At 48.9% G+C, this 21,410-nt stretch overlaps 2 protein-coding genes across 2 annotated transcripts; both read right to left on the minus strand.

Moving 5' to 3' along the window:
- Nucleotides 1–274: 274 nt before the first annotated feature.
- PCYB_031910 (hypothetical protein) lies at nucleotides 275–5,275 on the minus strand (the record flags this gene model as incomplete). Its single annotated transcript, XM_004220861.1, has 2 exons — nucleotides 275–1,343; nucleotides 1,557–5,275. 2 exons carry the CDS (start codon nucleotides 5,273–5,275, stop codon nucleotides 275–277), a joined length of 4,788 nt encoding a protein of 1,595 aa, XP_004220909.1.
- A 1,792-nt stretch (nucleotides 5,276–7,067) lies between these two features.
- On the minus strand, nucleotides 7,068–20,119 carry PCYB_031920 (hypothetical protein; the record flags this gene model as incomplete). The annotated part of the gene is made up of 15 exons (XM_004220862.1): nucleotides 7,068–7,779; nucleotides 7,815–7,990; nucleotides 8,483–8,555; nucleotides 8,711–8,778; nucleotides 8,881–8,937; nucleotides 9,084–9,194; nucleotides 9,432–9,579; nucleotides 9,709–13,541; nucleotides 13,595–14,495; nucleotides 14,526–14,716; nucleotides 14,857–16,882; nucleotides 17,019–17,534; nucleotides 17,626–18,256; nucleotides 18,329–18,497; nucleotides 18,569–20,119. 5 exons carry the CDS (start codon nucleotides 20,117–20,119, stop codon nucleotides 14,857–14,859), a joined length of 4,893 nt encoding a protein of 1,630 aa, XP_004220910.1. The 3' UTR covers nucleotides 7,068–7,779; nucleotides 7,815–7,990; nucleotides 8,483–8,555; nucleotides 8,711–8,778; nucleotides 8,881–8,937; nucleotides 9,084–9,194; nucleotides 9,432–9,579; nucleotides 9,709–13,541; nucleotides 13,595–14,495; nucleotides 14,526–14,716.
- Nucleotides 20,120–21,410: the final 1,291 nt, after the last annotated feature.

Genomic DNA, 21,410 nt, shown 5'->3' on the forward strand with positions numbered 1-21,410 from the left:
AAAAATATATATATATATAAAAGGTGAAGACGTGGGACTCACAAAGTGTTGCACCCCCAGGGGATTGAGACAAAAAAGGAAAAATAAACAATTCCTTGGATGCAAAAAAAAGTTAAATTTTTTTTTTTTTCTTTTTTTACCAATGAGGACTGGGAGGAGCACTCCATAGGTATCACGCAGATGCATACTTTTCAACATAGATGATTACTACGTGGAGGATCGGAGGGGTGGGGAAGGGAAAAAGTAACCCTAACCTAACCCCACCCCCGAGTGATCAACTAAAATACAAGCTGTAGAAAAGACATCTCAAAGCTCTCGTGTTTATTTCTTTGTACCGCTCGTCATGGCATAACTTTAATATGTAGGAATAGTAGGCGTTTAACTTGGCGTGATTTGCGCGGTCCCTATCTGCGAGATCGTTCTGTTTGTGTGGCCCTCGTTTGTGGGGCCTTCGTTTGTCAGCCCCATCTGTGTTTCTGCGGGATGTCCCCTTTTCCCTACTCCCCAGGAGCAGCATTTCCTTAGCCCTCTTGAAGTCGTACAGTGCCCCCAGGTCGTCCTGCGCGAGCTGGCGGTCCTGCTGCGCGATGTAGGCCGCGAAGTCTGTGGGTGGGCTGTCAGCTGAATCGTCCGTTAAGCTGCCCGTTAAGCTGCCCGTTAAGATGCCCGCTACACCCCTAGTCACTGTGGCCATCCCACTTTTTTCTGCGTAGTTCGGGGCGGGTCCCCCCGACTGAGTGAAGGACAGGAAGACGTCATAGCTGCACAGCCAGGGGTTACGAAAGAAAAGCAGCTTCCTGCTCTTGCGCACTCTGTGCTTTACGTACAGGGCAAAGATCATCTCGAGGTTTTCCAAAAGGATTGTGAGGCCATTCACCAAGGGCACGATGACGTTAAAGAAGGTGTCGTGGAAATGGGCGTTTGCTCTGAGGTAGGCGGTCAGTTCCTTCTCGATCTGCTCGATTCTTGCGCTTATGTGTATGTCCCGCACGGCGTCCACGAGGTTGTTTGGTTGGCGGTTTGGCAGCCCATTTGGTTGGCGGTTTGGCAGCCCTTTTCGTTGGCGGTTTGGCAGTCCATTTTGTTGGCGGTTTGGCAGCCCATTTTGTTGGCGGTTTGGCAGTCCATTTTGTTGGCGGTTTGGCAGTCCATTTTGTTGGCGGTTTGGCTGCCCCTTTGCATGGCTGCTAGTACTTCCGCTTACCGGTCTACCCCCCCGGGGGGCATCTTCGAAGGAGCAGCGGAACACCTGCCCGAGGCTCTGCATCTTCAACCGGCAGATGTTCTTCTTCGAGCTGCTCACCGCTTTACGGACGATGTCGCGCATGTTTTCGCTTCTGCGGCTTTGCGAGGGGGGAGCGGCAGCGTGGGGGTTCCCCTCTGATTGGTGTGACGCTTCTGTGGGGTGTAGCCCTTCTGAATGGTGTGACGCCTCTGAATGGTGCGACGCCTCTGAATGGTGTGACGCCTCTGAATGGTGTGACCCCCCTGTGTGGTGGTGCTCCTCTTCGCCGCGCTCCCTCCCCCCGGAGGAAACGCCCATTCCATCGCTGAACCCGTCGCTGGTATGCTCCTTGGCGTACCTCAAAACGACTTTGTTAAAGTTTCTGAGAAAACAGTGCAGGAAGTAGTCACGTGTGTTGAGGTCCTTGCCAAATGGAGGTACCGACAGGGGGAGGAAAAAAATGAGGACATAAAAACAGAAGGTATTGATTTTATGTACGTTTTTCTGAACCATTTTGAAGCTTCTGCTCCGTTTAACAATGCTAATAATTTTTTTTTTCTGCTTCTCATCTAGGGGATATTTGGTGAGGTACTGATAAATGCGAGACAGAAGGGAGTAACTCCTTCTTAACACACAAATCGTTGTCTTCTTGCGGAGACGCCTGATTAGGAACCAGACCAGCTGGTTCCATTTGGCTCCTTCCAAATGAGAAAAGGACCTATGCCACAGGGTTACTAACAGATTGGTGAAAATCAAAAAGTACATCGGGTAGGTCACGTCATTGCAAAACTTCTTCTGAGTAACCACGTTTTCCTTCTTCTGTAAAAAATTATTTATAAAATTTTTTGCATTCGTCAGGTCATTAATGAGCTTGTTTTTTTTAATTATGTACCTGTTCATATTTTCTAGATAATTACTAGTGAAGAAGAAGCGTGTTATATCCATTTGGAATATCTTCTGCATGTGTGTGTATACGTAATCGCTGTAGTCGTACATTTCGGTGAAGCCTCTTTTGTTCATTTTTTTGGCTCTGCGAAGGTAGGTGTGGAAGGTGACAAGGCTCACGTTTCCTGGGAGGGGCCCATCACTTGGGTAGTTGCCTGCACCACAATGGGTTTTGCCGCTTAGCTCGATCATGCCGCTTAGCTCGGACATACCGCTTCGCTCGCACATACCGCTTATCTCGCTTATGGGTCTCCCATCGGCTCGCTTCCCCCCCGTGTGCGCCGCCAACACAGGGAGGGCCTCCAAATAGTCTCTACACATCAGCACGCGGTACAGCCCCTCGCAGAGCTCCATAGTGGGGGGGTCTTCCCATCCTGAGGCGGTCCCACATGTGGGGCTGTCCTGGGGGTTCTCACGGGGGTTTTCTTGGGGTTCCTCCTGGGGTTCCTCCTGGGGGTCCTCCTGAGGGTCCTCTTCTTGGATCCCACGTGTGGCACCTTTCGTTTCACCCGACCTGTTTCTCCAACATGGGGGTGCCACCTGTTGGGTATTCACCTCCATACTATGTGGATTTTTCAGAACTGCTGCGTGAACTGCCCCGCAAACAGCTCCGTGAATGGGGCCTTCCCTCCCCTTTGCCGTCACCACCTCGTCACACGGTTCCTCCCCCTTCCTGCACAACTCGATCAACTTTTCAAAGTGGGCATACACATCGTCGACAATTATATCCTCAGGTGGGTCCTTATAAACACCCGCGTGGGTGGACTGCTCAGCCGGTTCTACCACTTCTTCGAGAGCAACACCGAGATGGAGCCCCATTTGGAGTTCCCTCGGAAGGTGCCCCTCCCCAATTTGTGAGTAGTCTGTACCCTCGTCTGGGCTCCGCTGTAGAGTCTCCACCACACCATCCTCGTTCTGATTAGTTCCGATTATATCTTTGCTTATGCTAACTATCTCATCAATGATGTCTAAGAAGGAGCTGCATTCGTCCTCCATCGGTGCTGCCTCTTCCATGATCCGCTTCTCTGTTAAGTAGTGGTCGTGGTAGGTTGGCACGTCTTCCTCTCCTTCCTCTTTCTCTGCCACTTCCTCTCGTTCCCCTGCCTCCCCATCCGCTTTGCCATCCCTTCGATGGCGTGCCGCTGTTAAGAGTCCCCCACGAGACTCCCCTTTTGTGTTTCCTACTTCCCGGCTTGTCATTCGCTTGGAGATGTCTCCGATCCAGTCGGGCCTTCCCCTTTCGGATGCACCTACCTCCTCACCGTGTTCGAAATCGAAAAAGTCGTGCTTCCCCCAAAGAGGGTTTTTCCCACCCTCCGTCGTCCTCTCTTCTCCCATCATATTGAAACCATCGATGTGGCATCCTTCCTCCTGGGGGAGCCAACCCACATTCGGTTCTCCACGAGGAGCTGTCCCCTTCCTTGTCCAATCCATCTCCGATGTAGAACCATCACTACTCAGGTTTATCAATTCGTGCTGTAACTTGATTCTTTCCTTTGTGGAATTCTTCATAATGCGACTGTCAGGTGGGGTCTTGCCCCCTCTTCTGCTATTGACCATTTGGAACAGATCCACCGTATGGGACTTGCCCCACTGATGAGGCTTCTCCACATTGTAGTCTCTTCCCATCAGTTCTTCATCACCGATGTTGGTCTGCTCATCTTTGGCGGTCTCTCCAGTGTGTCCACAAGCAGAGGAGCTACCTCCCATGTGTCCACAAACAGTGACGCCACCATCGATGTCTCCCCAAACAGTGCCGCTACCTCCGATGTGTAACCTTCCTCCGTTTGTTTCCCTCCCAGCGAAGAGATCACCATCCATGGGGAACAAGCTACTATAGAACTCTCTCTCGAGGAGGGAACTCTCCCAAACGGGCAATTTTTTGCTGAATGGAACTGCCTGCTCGTCGGTTGCCAGCTCGTCTGCTGCCTGTCCGTCTGCTGCCTGCCCGTCTCCTCCCTGCTCGTCTCCTCCCTGCCCGTCTCCTACCTTCCCACCTCTCTTCATCGCATTCCAGTTGGTGGACCCACCAAATCGATTTTCACTCCCAAGTGGGGGCACATCACGGGTGTGGAAATCATCCGTTCGGATTAGGTCCTCCTTTTTTGGAGTGCATCCCCCCAGGGGGTCCATCTTGTATGCCCCCTGATTTCCAATCGTATGGGAATCGAACATGGCAGATGTGAGGTCCTCCACCCTGTTGGATTGACCCTCAAAAAAGGGGACCCCATTTGGCCTGTTCTCTTGATCAATGAGGTTTAAAAATGGGTCCTCCACTCGTTCGACATGCATACTGTTAACGCTACTTTTGAGAAGGTCCCCTTTGGGGTGCAGAACTGTGTTCATGGATGGTTCCCCTTTTGATGTTTCTCCTTCCGCTTTGGAATTACCGGAGTGTAAATAAATGAGTGTACAGCTGTTTCGATCCCAATTCAATGGCGTCAATTTCTCCCCACCCAGGGGTGGTGCTTCTATCCTCTCGTGGTTACTCTGCTGGGGTTCAAGATCAAGGAGCTTATCCACATTGCTGTTCCGATGAAATGGACTATTTAAATGGGTCCCTTTATTTTCCATTTGTCCAGACAGAGAGGTAAACGGTTCATAAAAGAAGGTCTCATTTGGTGGGATCGCAAAACCGTTTTTGTTTCTTTCTTTGCTTCTTTCTTTGCTCCTTCCTTTGCTCCTTTCTTTGCTCCTTTCTCCTGTTGGGCTGTTTTCACTTGGATTGCCTTCCCTTCTCAACTGCCTTGTCCCACCTCTGTAAGGTGGCCTTCTTTGCGATTGTTCAGCTTTTTCCCCTTCGGTGGGAGTGGAAGACGTGTCGTTCCTCTCACCTCCGTTGTGATACTTCAAGTGACTACCCCCCCTTTGCATCCCCCATTTGGAAATGTGAAAAAATTCCCCTTCTCGAACTCTCCCTTCTTTTTCGCGTGCGTCACAAAGATTATCGACTCGCTGCAAGGCTTCCCAATTTGGAGTGACCTCAACACTCTTCTGGAATGAGAGATCGTCCTTTTTGTTTCTTCTCCTTTCTACATCTGTGAAGTGGGCATAACTGTACTCTCCAAAACGGCTCAAGTAATTGAACTCGTTTAAAAATTCCATTTTTTTATTTGTTCCCTTTGTATGATTAGCCTTCTCTTTGGGTAACTCATTTTTGTTAGTCCTTGGGGGCACCACTACTGCTGCCTCACTTTGCACAGCACCCTTCAAGTTATGCATATCCTTACGACATATTTTTTTATCTCCCCCATCGATATGGTTGCCATCATTTGCACTCGAGAATATATGATACAACGTTTTAATATTTTCCATGCTTACTCCTGTTTCTTTTCCTTTTCCGTTTGTTTTGCTTGTCTCGTCGTGGTGGTTCCTCGTCCCGGGTGTCCCTACCGTCCCGATTGACCCTACCGTCCCGATTGACCCTACCGTCCCGACTGACCCTCCGTGTTCCCGCGGCTTTGAGCGACTGGTCATCCTCCCGTCGCGTCACCCCTTTTTTTTTTCTAGTAAACCCACGAACAGCTGAAACGTGTGGGGTTTTCCAAAAGAGCTATTACATTTTCCTCTATATAGGGATACAGAAAAAAAAAAAAAAAAAAAAATGCAAACTTTGTTTTTCGTGCCCCTCGTGAGGAACGTTGTCTTTCTCGTTTTGTTTGTACAACTTGGGTGCGTCACTCCTTCCGGTGGGAATATCCCCAAGAGAGCATGTACGAATGTGTTGGTGGGCGTTACGCGTGTTTTATCCCCGTTACAACCCTTCTGAGAATTGGGTTCTTCAAAGGAGGTGCTTCTTCACCAAAGGAGGAGCTGCTTCACCAAAGGAGGTGCTTCTTCACCAAAGGAGGTGCTTCTTCACCAAAGGAGGTGCTTCTTCACCAAAGGAGGTGCTTCTTCACCAAAGGAAAGCTACTTCCCTGCACCGGCTATAACTTAACAATTTCGCTATGTATTCCCAGCTAGGTATTCTCCTAGCATGCGCTATCGTGGCTGCACACGGTATGGGCAACCGTACCACGCATAGTATGCACCATCGCGTGCGCGCCGTGGGTCGTTCTTTTGACGTTCCCCTTTTTAAGATAAAGCCAAACGGAGTTCTCCAAAACGCGGGAGCCAACTTCACAAGTTCACCCCGTTCAGTGGTGAACTTCCCTCCAAAGGAAACGCCCAGCTGAGCAATTGTGCACTAGAGATGCGTGACGCGATTGGGTAAGGTAGGAGGCTCGACCTCTACCAATACGCGCAAGTTTTACACAGCAGCGAGGGAAAACACCCGAATTGAGAGGGGACGAAAGAGAAAGCTCCTTTTGACATGCTTCCACGTGGGAGCAGCCCCTCATTTTGAAGTAGCCATTTTGGTGACAGAGTGAACATAACGGTGACGATTTTTCTTTACGCGGGGAAATGTAACTGCCCGTGTAGAAAAAACTGCTGAACGGAGCAACTACACGTGCGCACATCGGAGGTGGGGAAATAAAAAGGAAAAAATAAGAAAAAAAAAGGAAAATAAGAAAAAAAAAGGAAAAAAAAAGGAAAAAATAAGAAAAAAAAAGGAAAAAATAAGAAAAAAAAAGGAAAAAATAAGAAATAAAAGGGAAAAAATAAGAAATATGAAATAAGAAATAAAAAAAAAAAGCGAAGGTACACACGAATGCGGAAGAAGAAGGGGAGGAAAACACGCTTACACATTTTTATCTTGGCCAAATTTTTTAAGCAGCGCCGGGAATGTGTATGCGTACAGGAGGGGGACACTCAGGCAGGGGGAATGTCCCCCCCACACACAGGGGAGCAAGGGACGGGGGGAGAGAGAATGGTCAGCCAATGCTCCATCTGGGTAGTCCACTCGGCCGGTCGCTTCACCGCTACTCCGCTTCACCGCTACTCCGATGCACCTCTACACCGCTTCACCCCGAATTGCCAGAATTTCCCGCGTGATGTTCTCCTTTATGTTGTCTGGGTACTTCCTGGCCAGCGACATGAGCTGCGCAAAGTTGGAGTCTTCGGCAGTGGAACCAACGCGCGTTAGGCTCATCCGAAGTCTACTCCGAGTAACCTTCTTAAAGGAGCTCCTATTGACGTGAATGAAATTAAAGTCCATCCGTCTATCCTGATGGAAGAATTTGTATGCTCCGATAACTGTTTTGTAAATGTCCTTTTTGCAGATGTTACTAAATAAAAGTCGCTTCATATTTTTGAGGATGGTTGCGTACTGCTGCTTGTCGTGTATGAAGAGGAGGGTGTGCGCGTAGAACAGGCAGTCGTTGTCGGTGATGTGGAGCAGCACGTCGCGGAGGAAGTCACGCTGGTCGGCAGGTGGGTCGCCATCGCCAGGATGGTCAGAATGCGGTTCGGCAGGCGGTTCGGCAGGCGGTTCGGCAGGCGGGTCGCCATCGTGATATTGCTCCCCCCCCTGGTGGCCCCTATGCAGTGCCCCCCCGCGACGGCCACGGCACACCCGCTCCACATGCTCGTAGACATGCCTCCACTTGGTACGGTACTCCAAAAATAAGTGCACGACATGCAGAAGAAACATATTCATATCTTCGTTGCTCAGTTTTATCATAACATAATGCAAAATATCCTCAAGGAAGTAAACGTTTTTTTTTCTATCAAAATGCAAAAAAGACAAGCCAGACAATACGTAAAGGTGTAGTCCCACTGATATACATTAATAACGTTATCTGCAAGGTTATACTTTCTCTTGTAAATTAAAATATGTACACAAAGGGAAATATCCACTCGTTTGCAGTTGATTATATTTACTGGGTACCCCAGCTGGGAGTTCAGGAGTGTCTGTTGTAGGGTGATGAGGTCCATGCATCTGTTTGTTGTGTGGAAAAAGGGGAAAATTCTGATGAGGGTACAATCTATATGCATTTGTGTTGAGTAAGCAATATGTATACCTTCCCTTCCTTGCGGTGAGGAGGTAACTCCCTTTTGTGTGGACGTGTTGACTTATGGAGGGAGACCTACCTGTGTATCGTTTCGATGGAGACTTCATGACCCTTCCCCTTCTGCGTCTCTCCAAAGAGGATGTTAAAATTGCTGGGACGATAAAATTTGCTGCTCCTCTTGTGTAGGCGGTTGTGGTTAGATATGATAAGGGGTTCGTGGGGCAGCTGCCGTGTGGAGGTAGGTTGCATCCTGGAGCTACCACAAGGGAGGGGAGGGGTGTGTGAAACGGGGCTTTCTCCAAAAGGGCTCTCTCCAAAAGGCACGGTGCAAAGGTGCATGCCCCCCGTTCGAAAGGCAGACACACAGCCAACACGACTGCTCAGTGGACCCCCTGCACTGAAGTCACGAAAAAAATTACCCCTTAAACCTGTTAATGATCAGGGTGAGGTTCACGAGGGCGCTGTTCAGGTAGCCATTTTGTGTGTCCCTACAAGGAGGAGAATTCAAAAGGATTTTTTTTTTTTTTTTTTTGTGATAGTTCGCATATGAGTGGCTAGTTCTTCCCACCGGAATGTAGCTTCTAAGTTGACACACAACAGATAATTTCGAGTTCCCCATTTTGTAATCTTTTTTTTCTATTACGTGTTTTGCGCAATGGAGTAGTTATGTACGCAGAGTATGACCGCGTTGAGGTAATCTCCGGAAAAAACCTGAAAAGAGTTGTGAAGGACAAAATGGGTTACTCTACTATGTGTCTATTTTTTCGGGGGAGAAAAATCATGGCGAGTTTGAGAGGTGATGTACCCACTTACCAGGTAGTTGTACAGTAGGGCGTACATCTTTCGGTACAGTAAGTGGTACTTTATTTCCTGAGTGAGGAGTGGGTAAATAAAAGGTTGGTTGTGTCTCTGATGGGAGGTAAGCCGGAAGAAATGGTAGATGGGGGTGAAAAAGAAAAACGTTCAATCAAGCATGACAGAGTTTTGGAAAAGGGAAACGGAGTGGAACAACTTACTCGCTGGAAACGAGGGTCCTCGAGGCGAGACACATTTTGGAAGGCTTTGTAAATGTAGTTGTGCCTGCACGCCCTCTTGATGATGCGGCTGAACTGTGCAATGGACGCTCCCTGCAGGGGGGGGGAAGTGGAGGGAGGGCACCACAGCATCGGTGCGGTTTTGCGGATATGCAGCTATGCGGTTGTACAGCTGTTCGGTTGTACATCTGTTCGGTTGTACAGCTGTTCGGTTGTACAGCTGTTCGGTTGTACAGCTGTTCGGTTGTACATCTGCGCAGCTGTTGCCAGGCGCACTAAGCAACGCTCTCCTTTTCGGCGCACTAGGCAACGCTCTCCTTTTCGGCGCACCTTCTTGCGAATGATCCTGAAGCAGTCCTTGGCCAGGTCGCTCTTGGCGCAGACGCTGAGCAGGGTGTCCGGCGAAAAGTAGCCCCTCAGGGCGGCCAGGCGGTCTCGGTCACACTTGGCGCGGTTGTAGCTTGGCAGCCGCGGGCACCTGCAGGGGGAGCAGTCAGACAAATCGGTGGAGCGGTGAGGCGGGGAAGAAGCAAATTGACAAAGCGGTGAAGGCGGCGTGGCAAATCGGCGAACGCGGCGACGAAACCGCCACTGCGGAGGCACTTACCGAGAGCCATGAGGCAACAACAAGGACGTGACGAAGAGGTGGCTCCTTGTCTTTCCCGCACAGGTGCCGCCATCCACCCGAGCATCACTTTTGGAGAGATCCATCTCCGCACACACCTCATGGAAGCTCTTCCTAAAGTACTGAGTAGACAAAGCTAAGTTGTTGCTCGGGTGTGCATAGCAGAGAGCGAATGAACAGGAGGCATCCATGTCATAGAAGAAACGCTCATAGTGATTAGCCAACTGAATGGATGAAAAAAAATCAAACACATTTTTTTGCAAAGAATCGTTGTGTATCATTTTTATGTACTCTTGAAAATTTTCCAATTTTTGTGAAAACAGCTTGATATTTCGATCCACTCTCTTCTGTCTTAAATAGCTTGAGAATGTGAAAGTTTTTTCTTTGTTCCTAAGGTGGTCTACTCTAGACTGGTCAGCCTTCCTCATCAGGTTTGTTCCCCCCCTGAAGGAGAGTCTCTCCCCTTTTTTATGCCTCCAATTGGTTGTCCCCATGTTGGTTCCTTCTCCTGCTATCTGTGGACAGCCACTTAGACGTTCCGGGCTGCCACTTAAACGTTCGGGGCTGCCTCCTAAGCGTTCTGGGCAGCCTCCCAAACGTAATGGACACTCCTGCACAGGATGCATCCCTTTGCCGCTCCACAGATAGGGGTTATTCACATGCCTAATGATATACAGAAGGAGCTGCTTCTGTGTGAGGGCTCTTACGGATGGAATTTCTTGGCAGTCCCCTCCAAAATGCACACCATTGTGGTAGCTGTATAGGTAAGCGAAAGCTACGCTGGTGAGGAGGTGCCTTCTGACGTAGATTGAGGCGGAAGGAGAGTAAATGGTCTGTGCACGGAAGTTGAAGTTGCCGTCCCGGAGTACGTCCATTCTGTTTAGTTTGCAAGAAGGAAGAAGGTTGCCACTCCGGTTGGGAACAAGTCCCTGTTGGAACAAAGCCACATCATCGCTTCTTACCAGGTGGTAAGTAACCGAGGGATCTGTTACTCCCTTCGAGAGTGAATCTCTTTTTTCGAGTTCCATCCGAATGTGCCCCAAATAGGTGCAGCCCGTCCAGGGGTGTGTCCCCCCTGCAGAGTTTACTTGGAGGACCACTTTGTGTATCACTCCTTGGTGACGTCTCGGGGCAGGCTTGTTGATGCCGCTACTGCTGCTGCTACTTCTACTTCTACTACTTCTACTGCTTCTACTCCTCCTCAGCCGCTTATACGCTTGCCATTCATCCACCCCCACGTGAGTATTCATCCTCCCCAGGACTTTCACCCCCCTATGTACATTCATATTGGCAAAGTAGTATATCAACCTTTTGTATTTCTTGTAAAGATTGCTGGAGCAGTGGTACGTGCAGAGGAAGGAAAAAAATAAATTTAGAGAAAGGTATAGGTCCATATTGCACTTGGACAAGAATGCCACGTAGAATGCGAGGACGCTGAAGTGGAGCCGCTGCACCTTCTGCGACAGGTCCTCCTGGTCCACCGTATTCGCTCCGTTCAGTTTCGTCCTACTGTTCTTCTTCACAGGATCCCTTTGGGATAGGACTCTAACCTGCTGCGCCCCCAACTCACGGGCCATAACTCCTGCTACATCCACGAACTGCCTATACACACACGTGGAGTGGGAATACCTATACACATAAAAGTTGTTCAGTTTCTTCAAGGGTATCACTTCTCTGCGGATGTCTCCCTCACTGCATCGAAGGAGAGACACGATATTTTTCACCATTTTGTATTTTCTGAGTCTCCGTTTTGAGCTAGCCAAAGGGAAGAACAAAGTGGGTTCTCCTAACACGCCAAATGGGTTCACATGATAGATGTAGCAAGAATAGATTCTATGGATCAGTTGGTTACACATGTTAAAATTCTTCACCTTCAGCAAATCAATCAGATTTTTTATCTCCAGCTTCATGACCGACTTCAGATGCACTCGGAACCGAAGGGACGTCTCCACATATATCAGCATGGGCAGCAGGGTACACAGAAGGTTGCTTTCCCTTCTCAGTTCTCTATAATTTGCGTAAAAGAAGAAGCATACTTTATAGAAGGTATACATGAGGATGTTTATGCTCATTTGGGGTTTTCCTTCACTATTTTGGTTGCATCTTCGAGGTGGTGGTTCCTCCGATTTAACCATATGATAACGCCTGATGTATGCGTGATTGTCCTTCTTCCCCTTTGTCTTAACCACGTTCGCGTTGAGGTGCTTGTGAAAAAACTGACCGAACAGACTGAACTTCTTTTGGAGCTTCCCATGTGACGGCGGCTCCTTCTTCCCCTTCGCACACGCGGGGGGGTTCACTTGGTTCAGCTTTTTCAGTTTTGCGCAGCCGCCGAGGGGATTCTCCCCTGGAAAGCGGTTACACGTTTGGTGGCACGTATGGTGGCGCATCATGCCGCATATCCGATCGAACAGCGCCTGGGTGACGTGCACAAACGTGGCGTACACGAACTGCGCATTGTCTTCTCCACGGACCAACCCAGCCAGCTCCAAAACGGAGAGACATTTCGACAAGCTGTAGGGAAGGGCGTTCTCTTGGTGAGTCTCTCCTAGGCAGTGTTTCCTCCTCGTTGGTTTCTCTTTGCAAAGTCCCCCCTTGGATGAAGCATACTTGCAAAAATCTATATGGATGCACAAAAAGGCGTAACGAAAGAGAGTATGCAATCTAGGTCTGTAGAGGTCATTCCTCAGGATGAACCTGATGAGGTCTAACTTATCTCTCCTGAGAAGAGAAAAAATAAGGTCCCTAAATTTGATTTCGTGGATTGATTGCAACTGTAAGGAGTGCGAAACGAGTGACAACAGGTAGAACTTCTTCAAAAAGGTTGTCTCAAAATGGGGAAGTAGGAAGGAAAAAAAGTCTTGCATGTCATGGTTGTCTCGATCATAGAGTACACTGCTTAGCAATGCTTGGAGTTCTTTTTCCCCCTTTAGATTCTTCAAAAAGGAAATAATTTTTTTTTTCTTCCTCGGATTGTTGCTCCACCATAGATGTACAATGTAAGCTTCTTTGCATTTTCTCTCCAATTTGAGTATGCTCTCCCTTTTGGAGATACTGGTGACTGCAGCCAACTTGTAGTTCAGGAGGAAGGGGGCGTCTTTGAATAGTTTATTTCGCGTGATGAATTGTAGCGTGTCTTGCTCCCCCATTGGTTCGGTCAGAATAACTTTGAGGATCTTCACCCAGTGGGTGCGTTGTGTTGTGAAGCGGGGGACTGGCTTAGGGGGGTCTCCATTTGGGGGAAGCCCTCCATTTGGGGGAATCCCTCCAGTGTGGGGTCTTACCTCCCCATTGAGGACCCGCTGCACCTTCCTGACAATCCGGAGCGCCCTCACGTAGACACCCACCTTGGCGACATTCCCGCGCAGGCTATTTGGCAGTCTCCCAAAAGTGTAGCACTCGACCTCGTCACAGCTGCGGAGGGTATCCAGAAAGACTGCCTGGCCTTCCTTTCGAAATTCTTGGCACCTACCATAGGTGGTATTAACGATTAGAATCACCTCCTGCAAAGTCATCCTACTCAGTGTGTGGTCATCCTGCATGAATAAATTTACGACGACATCGAGAAGATTCTCCAGAGGGGTTGAATCCCTGAGGAGGTATGTCATGAGTTCTTCCTTTTTGGGAGAGTTCCGAGGTGCACTAAATGTTTTCTTTTTTGATTTAAATGGATTATTGAATACTTCCACGCTGGGGGCACTCTGCACTTTCCCCAAAAGGGGGGCGTAAAATCGGTTTAGCTTCTTCGTGTTGAGGTCCACATTGGCCTCCCCCTTGGGTGCCCTCGCCAACTGGTACAGATGCAGACAGTCCATGTTGTGCTGGCTGTCGAAGATGGTCGCGTAGAGGAGGCACCTCGTGAAGTTATTCAGGTGTTCCAAGTCGTTGTACTTGAGGCAGTACACACCCACCTCGAGGTCGGCGCTGCTAAGGTCGCGGCTAGCACTGCTAAGGTCGCGGCCAGCACTTCTAACGTCACGGCCAGCACTTCCAACGTCGCTGCCAGCGTCGCTGCCAACGCCGCTCCCACCGCTGCCAACCCCCCGCCGCTAACATGGCTAACCGCCTGCACGACGCTGTCCGCCGAGGCCCCCCTCTCCCTGTGACAGATCCAAAAAATTTTCTTAATGCTGGTGTACCTCTCCACGATGAGCCTATTCAAAAAATTGTACTTCGATGAGAAGGCATATCCATAGAGGGTGTTAAAAATATATGGGAAGTAATGGTCGCATTTTTCTAGACATATGAACAGATTGATTAGTTCATCTTTGTCTTCCACGCTGGGGTTGTCATGAGTGTATTGCTTCGAGCTAGGAGAATGCTGCTCAAGGGGTACCTCATCGGGGTTACCTCTTCGTGGATGTGGTTTCATTTTCCCATCTGTCGGTACCCCTTCTTGTGTATCGATCACGTGCTGGATGTACTTCCAAAGGAGTAGCTTCAACTTGCATGTTTTTTTCTTCCTTCGTTTTCCCTCGGGGGGAGTGATTCTTCGTTTCACCTGCTCCAGCGCACCAACGACATCCGTAAGGAGAAAGAGGAACTCCCCCGTGAGGTATTTCTCCTCAGATTGTTCAGAAGATTTTCCTCCCAGGTAGTTACGCCTTAATGGGGATTTCCAAGAAGTCACATCTATATTAGATGTATCTGTGCGGAGAAAAGACGGCGTGAAGATTCTCTTCGGTGAATCCGTCCCCCAATCGAACGGAAGAGACATAGGAAAGACATTCTTTACACAACACTGAGTTGCAATATTTTGGACGAGTACCCTGTGGTGGTGAATAAAGAATAAAGAACACATCCTCCTGGCATTGGCAAAGGAGTTACATAAGAAGAGTGCAAATTTTATGAGCCTATCTACATCTATTGTTAGAATGAAAAATAGGTTGTAGTTTACCCCTTTTTCATATACAGTTTGAGAATTGGGGAAACTCTCCTTGGAGTTGGATGCGAATTGGTAAAAGCTTTGCTGTGTTGGTCTCTCCGTCATTGAGCTGTGCACATTATTAATAAGAATTTTTGCATAAAGAAAAAAAAAAAACAAATAATTTATTGTAACCCCTTCGTCATTCTCTAGTAACAGGTGGCAATACTTATCCAAACACTTGGTCATCTCTTCGTAGTTAATTTTTATGTATTTTTTTTCCTTTTTAAGTTATTGAATCTGAGGAACATATCTTTGAGGAAGTGCTTTCTTTTGTAGAGGTCTACAAAATATTTTTCGATTAATTTGGACTGCACCTTTAGGGAGTTGCATTTTAGCAGCAGGTACTTGTTTAGCAGCACTGGTTTGACTCTCTGTGGTGTCTTCCTCAAGGGGGTTCTTCCTGTTCTTTGCTTCTTCGATACATGCTCGTTTGGTCCATTATGGTTTTCCCTATTTCTCTCCCCCCAGGAGGGTCTGCTCTTTATGCTTATCAGAACGTGCAGCCGGTCGACGAAGCAGAGGAGGAAGTGGGCCAGGCGCGCAGCGGGGGGAGGCGCATCGCCACGCGTCTTTCCATCCCCTTCGCGACGCGTCTTTCCATCCCCTTCGCGACGCGTCTTTCCATTCCCTTCGCCACGTGCCTTTCCATCCCCTTCGCGTCGCGTCTTTCCATTCCCTTCGCCACGTGCCTTTCCATCCCCTTCGCGACGCGTCTTACCGCTTAACGCGCCGCCCCTGCGTATCCGCCCCCTCACAAAGCGCAGCAGGGCCGTCCCACTCTCCACCGTGTTCGAGCAAGACACGCACATATCCAGAAAACTGTAAAGAGAGAACAAATCGACACCGTAGCTGTTCGGCAAGAGGTACCTGTTCACCTCGTTCCACCTGTACTTCTCATAATAAAAAAGCATCATTTCGAAAAAGGGGGTGAGTGACCTCTCCTGAAGGGTGTCCCCTCCTCTCGTGCGCGATGAACGGATAGGCTGACCCATGTACAGGCTCTTAAAGAGCGTGTTCAATTCGAGGTAGTGCAACAAATTTTGCAGCGAGTTTTTGGAGACCTGCTTTTTGTATATAAAAAATATGAACATGTTCAGGTGATTGTTCCTCCCGTCTGCAACGTTCCTATAGAGGTACTCCTGCGGGTCGCTGCACATGAGTTCCAGGAAGTGCCTCCCGAAGTCGGCGGTCTTGAAGTCGACGGTCTTGAAGTCGGCCGTCTTGAAGTCGGCTCGTTTGAAGTGAGCCCTGTTGAAGTGAGCCCTGTTGAAGTGAGCCCTGTTGAAGTGAGCCCTGTTGAAGTGAGCCCTGTTGAAGCGAGCCCTGTTGAAGCGAGCCCTGTTGAAGCGAGCCCTGTTGAGGTCACCCCTTTTGAGGTCACCCCTTTTGAGGTCATCCCTTTCGAAGAGCGCACCCTCGCTCTGCAGATCGCCCAGGGGTAGCACACGCTTGGTGGCGGAGCGCCCCACCGCCTGCCTTCCACGGCGCTCCTTCCTCCGCAGGTACCTCTCCACCATAACTACAAAATTGAAGATGGATCTTCCCCTTCTCCGTGCCCCACTCTGTTTAGACGTCCCTTTGGTTTGCACCCCGAGGGACGAAATTCTTTTTACCTTTCCTATTAGGTGGCTCACCATAATCCGTTCTGTGGTTACTCTTGTGGATGGCAGCATGGGTCCAACCCGTCGTCTCAATATCTTTCCCTGCTGGGTGGCAGATACGGGTCGCTCAACCAATCCCAGTTTGTTTGCCCCCCCATCAGGGTCATTACTCCCTCCCATTTGTAGTACTTCCTTATGGGTACCCTCCTCATTTGAATATTCTCCCATCTGGTACAGCGCTGCTTTTTCTGCATCTTTCATGCCCCTTATGCATAATCTGTAGGAATCACTTAGAACCCGTCTGAACCCGTTTTTTCCATTTCGTGACACCACATGTATGCTTCTACACTTTTGGATGAAGATAAACAAACGGACATACACATCACATACAATTTGCATTAACAAATATTTCAAGTTAGATAAAAAAAAAGATTTGCCCTGCTTGATTGATCTCAATTTTCGTGACACAAAGTTCATTGTCCACATGAACAGGTTTGGTTTCACTCCTTCCTGTCTATTGCGTATGCATTGGAACAGGATAACAGTTATGTATAGGAGAGCTTTTACTCGACATTCCCGGTAGGATATTAGTTTGTAGTAGGTCCTGATCTGCTCCACGTTGCTGCGCCTGTATGGGGGGGGAGAAGCAGCTTGCGGGTGGAGAAGTCGCATATGGGGGGGGAGAAGCAACTTTTGGGTGGCGAAGCAACCTTTGGTGAGCAAGGCTAACGGAGGGAGGGACGACACCCACTAGACTGACTCACCCCTGCAGGCAGAGGAAGACACTCCTCATGGACGCATAAAAAAGGAGAAAGTTTGTGTTCATTCTGGTCTCCCGCCTGTATAGGTCATTCTTGATATTACACCGAGCCATCTGTGCCATTTTCACGAGAAAGGAGTGTCCAACATACTGCAGCAGGTTGAGCTGATTGAGTAAAGCGGGACTGGATGACTGCTTCAGTGCGAGAAAAATCTCATTCTCTGTTAATCTGCATTCCTTCAATCCGTAGTTTACTCTCCTGTTTTGTTTGTGCAACTGATAGTGATGAAACGAGATCCTCACCCTCACCTTCATATCTCTTATGTAGTTGTAAAGGTAGACATTGCTCCTGCTGCCCTTCATCTCTGAGAGGCATTTTCGTTTCACATGAACGTCCATCGCATTCTCTAGACAGAAGAGCACACACAGATTTTTGAGCCCATTAAAATTTTGAAGTAATCTGTCCAGATAGAGGAATTCCTGGCTAGCCAAATGGACTTCGCACAGGTCGAGCAGGTAGCTATGGTTTGAGGAAAAAAAAAAAAAGCGGTAAAATGAATTACGCCCACGTGGGGTGGTCAGATCATCCCATCAAGGGATCTTCGAATTACCTGAGGAAGTGGACGCCCCTTATCCTTGATCCGTTGAGGCAAAACAGGAGATCCTCCTTCCCCCCACTGCGCACGTGAGAGTACAGCATGCATGTATGCACCCAGCGACAGTACAGGTCATCTGCATAGTTGAACAGGTGAAGAAGCACATTCACAACTAGGCCTTCATCGGAACAGCGAAAAGTGTTAGTAGACATGAGTATATCATAAATGACGCTCTTTTTGTGATTAGCATTTGGGATGGTCCTTTCGTCCCTCTTCTTTTCTCTCATTTTATTTACGTAAAAAAAAAAGATGGCTCGTATGTGTGAGTAATTAACGGGTAGGTGGAGGACGACTCCCCTGAGGAGGACTTTGTAAAAGGTGACATCTTCTCCGTTTTTATTCGCCTTCTCCCGCTTCTTCCCCTTCTCCCGCTTCTCACCCTTCTCTCGCTTCTTCCCCTTCTCCCGCTTCTCTCCACCTAGTGGGTACTCCGGACAGTGGCCAAAATGGTGAACTGCGTCTTCGTCACCGTTGTAGTGGAAGACGAGGAGGACCAGCCAATCGTACACTTTGTGGAGTGCCTTTTGAGCGAGGTGGAGATTCTTGTGGGGGTTTCTTCTCAGGTGTGTATCCCCCCCGTTGACCCCTACGTTGGAGTGATGAGATGAGTGCAGTGGGAACTCTCTCCGGTGTGCACCTTCCCCGTTGCGTTCTCCACCTGTGAGACGCCCCACATTTGCAAAGCACAAGGAAAAGAAAAAAACGTTGTTCACAAAAATGTGGTTAAACTTGAGCAGGTACAAAAAATTGTGGTAATTCACCAAGTCCTTTCTTTTTAACTTTTCCACCAGGGCATCTATGTAGATGCCCACCACACCGTAGTACAGCTGCGCAAATATGAAGTAGCAATTTTTTACCATTTTTTTATCAATTTTTTTTTTTTTTTTTTTTTTCTCACTGGGGTGGGTAGCCCCTCCGCATCTGCATCTGCATCTGCACCCGCATTCGTTTCGGTTTCTGCCTCCGTTTCGGTCTCCGTTTCCGCCGCTGTCTCTGTTTCCGTCTCCGTCTCCGTCTTCATCCCTGTCTCGGGTGGTGCGTCCTCCTTGACGGGGTTCTTCCCTTCCGTGGCGCTCCCCCTCATGTGCATGGAAACGCCCCCTTCGCGAGCTGCCCCCAATGCCGGAGTGCCATCTGATCCGTCCTGCAAATATTGGCTAACTGAGGACTGATTCCGATCGGAAAGAAAAAGAAGACTCAGCAGGAAATCAAAAAAGGAGTGGTTTAGACAGAGGGTCTTAAGTAGCTGGACAGCCAAAGCAGGGAAGAAAAACATCAAGCAGAACAACTCCCGATAAAGTGAAGTCACGACGTTGTGTTGGCAAAAATAATGTATCTCTTCTTCAAAGGTGTTTAGGTAATTATATATGGGAGCCTTATTAATGATATGAAGCGGGGGGATATATATTATGTGCATGGATAGTGTTCCTCCCTCTTTGTTTTTCTTTCCTGCTTCGTTACTTTCACGGTTAGACGAGACTGCATGGAAACTTGCTTTGACCTGGTCGACCTTCTCACCATACACCACTCTGCAGCTGTGAAGAACGAGCTCGTCTATCTTCTGTAGCTGATCCGTTTCTCTCATTTTTGGACGATATGACTGTTTCGCCCTTTTGTTGGGAGAGTTACCCATGGGGGGGGTGTTCTTTTCGTGGGAAGGTCCCCTGGTTGGAACGCTGAACGGTACAATGCGGTTGAATAAGTTCAGGAGGCGCCACTGTCCGTGATGGCAGTCCCGCTTCTCTCCTCGAGTGCAGTCCCGCTTCCGTCCGCGATTCCCCCTCCCCAAGAGCAGCGCCCCCGCCTTCAGTTGCAAATAATAGACCCGCCTTAGACACTGCACCGTATCGAGTGAAAAGGAAAAAAACGAGGAGTCTTCGAATGCGCAGAGGTAGTACTCCCTGTGCACCACTATGGTTGCTAGAAGAGCGTCGAAGGTAATTTTGCTCTGCAGCTGCTTAGGCACGTACTTCTTCCTCAATAGGGAACGTAGCTGACGCGGCTGTCTCGGGACGCTTCTCGATGGTTGATCTACGAGGTGTGCTTTTCTCACCCCACAGCTGAGTAGGTTCCCAAGTATAAGGTCAACAAACCGGTTGTAGTCACGTGCCACTTTGAGTAGAAAGTGAGCACTGGATTGCTCGTTTGAGAAAACCTGCAGAGGACAGCAGCCATAAGATAAAAACCTCCGCATGAACTTGAGAGCCTTTTTTAAGTAGTATACCTTCTCCTCTCTCGAGATGTCCGTTTGCGTCCGCTGCCCTTTCCTCCTCCTTTTCCTCCTCCTTCTTCTGCTCCCCCTGCTTAAGTCATCACCCGTGAACAGACTTTTAACCACCAAATGGTGTAGTAGTGACCGAGCGAGTTCATACTGTGACAGGTTAATGTAGTTGGCTATTATGGTAAGGATTGCCTTCCGGTTGGTTCGGTCCAGGAATGAGTACTTCATTTTGTGTGCTGGCAGGAGGGAAGCTTAGGCAGGAGGGATGATCAGGCAGGAGGCAAGCTCAGGCAGGTACACTTATGTGTGCGTGAAAACGCTGAGAAAGGAGTGCTTCATCCTGAGAGGCAGCCAAACAAATGGTTACCTTCCTCGTGAAAATCTGCACACACAGAATTAGGGAAGAGAAGGGATGTCACCCCAAAAAGGTCACTCATGTTAGCAGCTTGAGTGGAAAACTATTTTTAGGGAAACTTATCTAAGTGGCCATTTGCACACACTCGACCCTTTTCCGACTTTAACTGTTTCAGGGGTTAATCATGTTGGGGAAGCGCGAAAAAAAGAGGAAAAAAAAAAAAAGTTGCACAATGGGGGGGCGTGCACCAGGGAAGGCATACCTTGTGCGACACACAAGGGACGGCTCCCGACTGGAGTGCCCCCTTCTGCCTGCGCAGCGAGGCTAACGCTCCGCGTGTGTTTTGTTTCATGGCTTACTACGCAGTGCTGGCCTCGCCGCTGCTCACTCCGCCAACGCTGCCACTCCGCTGCTCACTCCACCGCTCACTCCGCCGCTCATTCACAACTCGGCAATTTTGGAGGTGAGGGGCTGCTGGAAGATGGAGAAAACCTTGTCGAAGTAAATCTGCGCGTATACATTGTTGCGCACGAGGGTCTGCAAGGAGAGTCGAATGGTGTTCCTCTCCTCGTTGTAGTTAATGCAGAACTGGCTGCTCTTCAAGTTCAAGTAGGTGAGAAAGTTCGATATGTTTGGGTACTTCATTTGTAGCCCCTTCGTTATGGTCACCCCGAGTTCTTTCTTGTTGCATATATCGTCGTAGGCCTCCACTTTGAGATTTTTCTTCCCCATTTTTTGGTCGCTGAAGATGTGCGTTTTGAACTTTTCATCGATGCAGAGGTAAACGAGGACGTCGGATGCGTAGGGGGTTGCTCCATCGGGCTGGTTCGCAGGGGGGTGTCGGTCTAGCTGGTTCGCAGCGTTGTGTCGGTCTGGCTTCTCCACAGCGGTGCCGCCTTCCTCGCCGGCGCTGGGGGCCCGGAGAACCTTCTCCTCGAGGAGGCGTTCCGGAATTTCCCTCAAATTGTCCTTCAGCAAAAAGAGAAAGTACTCCAGCATGAGGTAGATGTACTTCTTCGAAACCAACGGCTTGAGGGAACCCTTTGGACTCTCGCAATTTGGACTTGGACAATCCTTGGCCTCATTAAGAAACACACGTCTCGTTTTGACCAAGCAACTACTACACACATACAACTGTTTGTAGAAGGTAGCAAATAAATGGTG

The sequence above is a fragment of the Plasmodium cynomolgi genome, chromosome 3, assembly GCF_000321355.1.
Source record: "Plasmodium cynomolgi strain B DNA, chromosome 3, whole genome shotgun sequence".
Lineage (NCBI taxonomy): Eukaryota > Apicomplexa > Aconoidasida > Haemosporida > Plasmodiidae > Plasmodium > Plasmodium cynomolgi.